Below are 7727 nucleotides of genomic sequence, written 5' to 3'. Positions count from 1 at the left end.
CGTTTTTCCAGACCAATTGAGTTAAATGTTTAAGTGTGTTATAAACACAAACCTGCGATTTAAATAACTGCAACTCTTACTCAAGTAAAGTAAAGTTCCGGGAAAGTTTGATCAACTTTGTCATAAAAGCTTCCTTTCCACAGACACTTGCATTGGAATTTACCATTATAATGTCATTGATATTTTTCTTGAAATTAATATTTTTCCATTCATATTCGTGTTTTAATTGAAGTCTAGAATAATAAATACATTGGTTTGTTATGAAATCCATATAGGACCCACAGTAGCCTAAATCTCGAAATAGAAAAGGTGCATTTTAAAATCCAGAGTGACCACCGGAGTTCTTTTATTTATTATTTGGTATTTTTTAATTCACGCAGTTTAAGGAAAACAATGTTTTAATCAAAGCAAAAAGTCAGCAGAAATCGTCTTTCTCTTTTGCACTGGAACGGAGCGGCCCGCAGGGAGGCGCTGTGTGTCCACTTCTACACATGCGCCGGGACTCGCAGGAAGGGAAAGACACGCTGCAAAGAACACACACACATGAACAGACAAAGACCAACTTGACAACTAAGCCATTCATTTACGACTTGCGTTATCCTTCAACGAATTCGACTGAACGCATAATTTGAAAAAATACTTCGAAAAATATATCCACGAATATCCAATACTTCTATTAATGTCATAGAAACGTCTTAACTGAAGTGTCTGGAAGAGAACATCGCCTGGTATGCTGTCCTTAAATGTGCGGAAACACCAAGACTACTCCGGGAAGGAGAACGAAGTGCTCAGTAGGCACCCTTGTTTTATTTTAGACTTTTATTTTGACAATACAGGTGAAACTGAATGATTGTCAAGGTAGACATTCTTTTCAATGCAGCTGCTTCAACGGTAACCCCTCCTCCTAGTGTACCCCCCCCCCCCCCCCACATCCCTGGTCTCTCTTTCTCTCTCTCTCTCTCCCCTCACTCTGCCGTTATTCCTTCACGGCGGTGAGCTTCATTCCAGTGCACAAACCGAGCGAAGCAGACGATCCTCACGCAGCAGCCAACACTGATAAATTCGCTCAGGGAATACATATTTTGAACGGCGCGGCGGTGTCTTTACAGGAATACCACTTGATCGCGGACGCATGTGAGAGGAGTGCACATGCCTGACTGGGACTGTACACCATGGCTCTGACACAAGTGCGGCTCTCTCTGCCTCTGCTCCTCTGACCACAGAGAAAGTCTCTGGATCTCCTCGCGAAGGCGGTTGTTTCTTTTTTCACCCACTGACTAACAACGAAATATTGTTGGACATATTCTCCGGATGGTGGCCGCGGAATGGACTACCTGTTCTCAGCCGAGTAGCTCACTACGCGGGGAAAGGACTGGGAGATTTGCGCCCGTTGCCTTTTCTCTGGTTTTTAGAAGGCGCGTTGGAGATCACTGAAAATCGAGACGGGCTGCTATATTCACACGTTTTACACCGAGGGTGTTATTTCCTCCGAACACTCACCTTTACGTGTTTTGGTGAATGGGGGTAACTCTGGTCCTGGAGGCTTGACAACGCTGGGACTGGGACCGCACTGGGTGCGTGGAGCGTGGGATCACCCAGGATTGTGTTTCCCTCCCCTCTCTCGTGGGTCTGTTTACATGTCCGACCTGACTGCTTTATGACAATGGATTACTTTCTGCTTTTATGCAGCCTCTTGCTGCCAGTGGTGTCCGCCGTAGAAGGTAAGAAATTCCATCTTTAGTTGGTGTCGCATATCAGGATGCCTAAAAGCGTATTTCTTTCTCCCACATACCAAGTGAGCCAGCACCCGTACCTCTCTCATAGACTCGGCACCGCAGCGGGCGAGGCTCCTGTATCACACCCACATTCTTCATTTGCTACCATCCCCGAATTTAAACTAAACGTTTCATTTTCAAAGTGTCCATCTGGCTTGTTTGAAAGGATCCCTCATGGCATTATTGGCTTTACGCAGCCAAGCGCTGTGGCCGGTACAGGTTTCAATACACAACCGTAATGCGCATTAACGAGAGCTCATCCATTTCAATGGGAGTTGTATATTGTTGTTTCCTTACATCAGCTATTGCCGACTGCTAAAGCTTTCTTGATCACCTAAAGAAAATTAGCTCCACACTGTATCTCACCAGGGAGTCGTGGCTCCATGTCACCCACAAGACACTTTCCCTCAGGTCGGCTGCGTGTATTTTAGGGATGTATCAGTGTGGCCTTTTGACATGTTTACTGCAGTTTGAGGTCAAAGTATGCACTAAAGAAACGGGTTAATAATAATGTCAATACCCAATTCATTGAAAATGCTGATATAGGATTTTTTTCCAATAAAAAAAAATGCTGTGAAATGCAAACATGTTATTTAAATAAAGTAGATTAAGTCAAATTAACTGGCATTCATGTATCTCTGTGTTGATTATATTTTTCGTTTGGTAATGTTTTTTCGTAAAGTGGCATTGATTGATTATTTACAGTTGCATTTAAAAAAAGTTGGCTTCCAAAAACGAAGCCATCTGTTTTCGCTGAGTGTTGGTGTTTGCCGTCCGTAAAATCGATGGGAAATTCTAGCTGTGTTTTTTTTTGCTCCCACCAGCGAGGTGTTCCACTCCTCTATTATTCCTTTCCTACATTATGGAATGCCTCACTTTGCTGTGTTTGGGCAAATGAGGATAAGGAACAAAGGAAATAAGGTTGGAAGCGGCCTACAGATTGAACTATGAATGCCAGGAGGAAAGTAGGACAGTGGGCCACTGGCTCAGAAAACGCCTTTCTCTCTTTCTCGACCTGTCCGCATTACGTCCTACCAGTCGAACGTTCTTAAATCGTGGCGAAAGACGTCTGTCATGATGTTAAAATGACCGTTTATCTTTCAAGTCAAGTTTGACTTTTCCCAACAATTGTTTAGGTAACGTCAGTGCTTTCAAATAAAATGTAAACATAGTCTGCAGTTCGGCTGAAACGACGATATGTAGAGTGGACGTTAATGGTTTTCACCCGAAGCCCGTGTTACTTATTCAACATCAAACGACACTTCATAATTAAAATGTTAATATGTTGGCATTTGATTACAGTCTAATATTCATCTTACTTTTAAGTGTCCTTGCCTTACTTTGACACTTCTTAAACTGAACTGAATTGCCTTTCACAGTGTTCTGCTTCCTCTGACGTAAAGAAAACATATATGTACCCAAAGGTGGAAATAAGTTTGGTTTTCTTGGTAGGCATCCACTAAATAACCGAGGTGATCGGGGCTCGAAGCAGAAGTGACGTATTTGAGACACCAATCAAAAACTTAGAGGCAGGTATAATGTGAATGAAGCACTGCATTAATTACTGCCCGTAGATTGATGGAATTAAATTGTAGTTATTTAGTTTGCGAGGGACCCCCCTGGTCCCTTCTCATTGACCCCAATAGGTCACGGACCCCAGTTGTGAATCTCTGACTTAAAACACATGGCTTGAATAGATGAGTGGATTCTTGTTGTGCAGAATTTGGAAAGCGAGAGAGGTAGATTCGGAAAAGAGAGAGAGAGAGAGGGAGAGAGAGAGAGAGAGTACGAGAGTGAGAGAGAGAGGTGATTTTTTTTTACAATAGCGAGTTGGCTTCATGCGCACAGGCTTGACGTTGATGTATTTCGTTAGGACAATCTATTCCGTACATAAGTGATGCCATAAATTGTACCAGACTGACCTGGCTGGGGGTTTACGAAAGCTTTTAATACAGCTATGTGATTTATGGCCGCTGCAGGGACTTCGTTGGGTTCATTGCGATTTAGGGAGAAACAAGCGGCCTGGTGGTGAAGTTTCCGCCAGCCCCGTCGTGCGTCTCTCCCGCTCCCGGGGTCACGCTGCCCGCGGAAATGCTCTTAATGCATTCATGTTTTCTTTTCTTTTTTCTCCCTCCTTTTTCTTTTTGTTATTTTTTGTTTTCTCCGCATCCACCCCATAAATTGCCATGTAATGGGAAAGTAAACGCTTTCAATCTTTTAAATTTAGTTTACTTTTAATGATTTAATTATGGGCCGCAGCACTTCGGCCGTTTCTGAGCTCTTAGTGGCAGCACTAAACAACAATTGTGAATCTGTTCATACACTTTATGCCATTTTACTTTTTGGGTGCGTTTATAATTTTAAATAAAACCTATAATAGCCATGTTATTTTGTGTAGGAGAGAGTGAGTATCTTCTCATTAATGTTAATGTTTTTGTAGATATGCTGTAATTAAATATCCAGGTCACATCGTATGCCATTTGATTTTGGAGTTTGTATATTCACATGTGTTTAATGTGTTAATTGTCTGAGGATCACGACCTCTAATTCCACATCATTAGAAACTGAAATTCATTATGTTTTTGACAAAAGGGAAAGTAGTTAGTTGCAATGCTGGTGAGGACAGATTATTCAGGGGACCTCAGTAAGGCCTTGGTTGTTGATCTGCTGCTGTCAGTGTGCTAGGGAGACAAATTGCGTCGATGACAGGCCTCTGTAGAGCACAGGCGGTGTGGTTACTCCTCGGTGTAAATGACTTGTGATGGAGGGAGGAAGCACATAAAACGGGCATGAAATAGGCACTATAACGATATTCCGGTCGGGCAAAGCGGACACGCTATTAATCAGAGTTTATTGTCTTTATGCGGCTTCTGTTGACAGAGTTCAGCTTGTTCAGTTGCAGGTGAACAAACTTACTCCGGGTCCCAGTTCATGTGCCACAACTGAATAGAGTTGTGTTCATTAAAAGAAGTTTGAGGATATTTATTATGACAAAAGCACAAACCCCGTTTTGCGTGCACTTAACTCAAAAACACAAATCTCTACTTCCAGTCGAACAGCACTCACCTGGAATCATTTTACGTCTGAAGTATAGACAAATGGGCTTTTATGGCCGCCGTTCCGCTCAGCGTTCCCCTTCACTCTCCATGCTTTTTTTTCTTTTTTCTATCGATGGCAGCGCATTTCTTGGAGCGATTACGCACAAGCTGGACCTTTGAAGCGCACATGTTTATGTTTTTATGTGGGTGAGATCACACCTCCACAGGAGCTTTCCTGTGCTTGTTTGCAGTTGGCACATTTCTCATCTCTCTCTGCCATTATGTATTCTCCCTTGCTCTCTCTTTCTTTAGCTGAGGAGGTTCCCTCGCCACTGTCATTATTGTATCGTTAATAGTATCAGACCTGTCTGTGACGCAGTCGCACATCTAATAATTTGACGGCTAGGGCCTTTTACAATATTATTTCCAGTTACACATGCAAACTATTTTTTTTAAACAAGAAAAACAAACCTTTACACAAAAGGTGCGTAAATAGTTAACTGCATGCATTTAATGTTATTTTTAGGGGAATACTAATACCCAATTACAAAAAATAAACTTGGGCTTTTTTAGAGGTTTTGGACGGCTGTATATTACTAATCTCCATTAACATGAGTGCGGAACGTTGTAAGGGTTGCATTTTGTCCCGCACGCTTGCTGTCCGAAGGCCTTCTTACACCATGAAGGCTGAAGAGCGCAGCATCCGTTATGTGTGGCTGCCCTCAGCAGAACTCACGGAGAAGCTGCCGTGTTCAACTTTACTCCAGGAGCTGATCTACATAACATTCAAAAGCAAACGACTGAACAAATGTATTTAGGGTCATAATTAAATGGACAAAGGGAACTGTTAAAGGCTCTGCGGGCTTTAACACGGCCCGTTTAAGGGCCGAGTGGAGATGTGCTAAAGAGACGTGAACGTGTATTTGCAAAATAAAAGCCAAGTCATTCTGGCAATTCTACTGATGAATCATTACCGAGAGCATTGTGGATGTCAGCGCTATGGTAAATGATTTACATCAGTGTATCTATCTATCTATCTATCTATCTATCTTAAAGATGTATTTATTTCTATAAAAAGTGGCTTATCAAGTGGACATGTTTTCATGTTCAGTAATAAGATACTGCTGATAGAGAACAGAGACACGCACACACACACAACACACGAATTGTATTTCAAGTGTCATTTAATGCGCACTCATTGATCGAGCGAATCAGCGCTGCTCAGCCTTTTAAGACGCAGAATCAGGTTTGACGCGAAAGACTGCATAGCTTAGCTGCTGTGTTGCGCATTTGACACAAACGGTGTCCAACAACAAGCAACAACAACAATTCTGTATAATACAGATATTTCGTGTAAGTATGAATCTAGACATACAGACAATAAAATAAAAAAATGAAAGGAAAATGTAATTCATTCGAAAACATATGAATATGAAATATATATATTTTTTATTATTCATGCTAACATTTCTATAAAGTGTAAACACATTTTTAAATCAAGTCAATACATGATTTCATGCCTATAACATTGTTAACATTTTTAAACTGTCCTAGTTAGTATAGTGTATTTCAATGCTTTAGGTTAAGAAATTGTCACAGCAATGCAGTTCCATTTTAACATTCACAGATATGCACTTATTGAAAAGACTAAATTAATAAAGAATAAATGATAGTCGAATCCCCCTCAGCAGTATCCTGGAGCATTGACCTCGGCAGGGAACACAAACAGTCGGTATAGGTCATAGGCAGCAGCCATGTTGAACAGATGTACAGTGACTTAGGTTCAGATTGGCGTAAGGCGTTCAGGAAGAAGGGGGAGTGGATGACGACATGTTGGGAGTTGGGGTTGGATGGTATGGGGGGGGGGGCTGTGAGATGGTAGTTGGAATATAGGGCAGATTTGGATAAGAGACCCATGAGAGCAGCAGAGCTGACAGACTTTACAGATGCAACAGGCCTGCGGGAGCGCTCATGTGCACCGACTGATGGTTCACGGCTCATATGGCGGCGAGGAAAAGAGATGGAATTTTCACATGTAGGAAAGCAACAGCCGTGTTAGGCCTGCTGGGGCCTTCACACCAAACAGTGGACAAAGCAGGATGACCGGAGTAAATAGCAAAGTAGTGAACCGAGCTTCAGTATACTGTACTGTGGATTCTTTACTGAGCATGAGACGAATCTCCGTTTTACTGTCCGGGCTAACGACATACGGTCCCTTCTTGCTTCGCTTTTGGACGTTGTTAAATAGAAGTCGAATATAAAACCAGCCGAACAATAAAACATGAGAGAAATAGAAGTTCATTATTATTATGATAGTAGTTGGTTAGTGTTCGTTTACAATGACCATGTATTAATTTTCATCCCTACACTTTCCAAATCAGTATGTGCGCATGCGTGCTTTGCTGTTTTTGGATATGGCATTTGTGTGTGTCGGCCGACCTGGCATCCGACCGAGGGGCCTTGTGGGATGGCAGGTCTTTGACACCCACTGTCGAGAGCAAGCGAGGAGGGCAAATGTGTCTGGGCCTGCTCACTGCACAGACACAGTGCTGGTGTCTGGAGTCAGCCGAGCAGAACAAGGGGGAGAGAGTCACACACACACACACACACACACACACACACACATAGACTAAGGCAGAGAAAGAGAGATTTTGCACTCACAGAGAGCAAGATGGGTGGTACGTCTAGAGGGTAGGAGTGTCTATATGTGTGTACTGGAGGCTACAGGAGTTGGCGATTGTTTATCTGTGTATTGCTGGAGGTACAGTATGTCATGGCATGCCTACTCCTCGAACTGAAGCCCCTGATATACTCCCAAGCGGACGCGTACACGGACAGCTGCGGACACCATGGACATGTAGTAGTTCTGTTTATACCACTTGCTGGCGTCCTCTTGGAGGATATGTTGCACACA

General features: G+C 42.7%; 1 protein-coding gene across 6 annotated transcripts in view; it reads left to right on the top strand.

Moving 5' to 3' along the window:
• The first annotated feature begins 984 nt into the window (after window positions 1-984).
• The window catches only part of LOC130193448 (ephrin type-B receptor 3-like), a 57649-nt gene continuing 50906 nt past the window's right edge, over window positions 985-7727 (top strand). For all 6 annotated transcript variants that reach the window (XM_056413895.1, XM_056413893.1, XM_056413891.1 and 3 more), the window contains exon 1: window positions 985-1721. In XM_056413895.1, the coding sequence (XP_056269870.1) occupies window positions 1658-1721 (64 nt within the window). In that variant the 5' untranslated portion in view covers window positions 985-1657. The remainder of the gene's footprint in view (window positions 1722-7727) is intronic.

Source organism: Pseudoliparis swirei, chromosome 5 (assembly GCF_029220125.1).
Source record: "Pseudoliparis swirei isolate HS2019 ecotype Mariana Trench chromosome 5, NWPU_hadal_v1, whole genome shotgun sequence".
Classification (NCBI taxonomy): domain Eukaryota; kingdom Metazoa; phylum Chordata; class Actinopteri; order Perciformes; family Liparidae; genus Pseudoliparis; species Pseudoliparis swirei.
The sequence above is the reverse complement of the archived record's forward strand: the minus strand, read 5'-3'. Positions and strand labels throughout refer to the sequence as shown.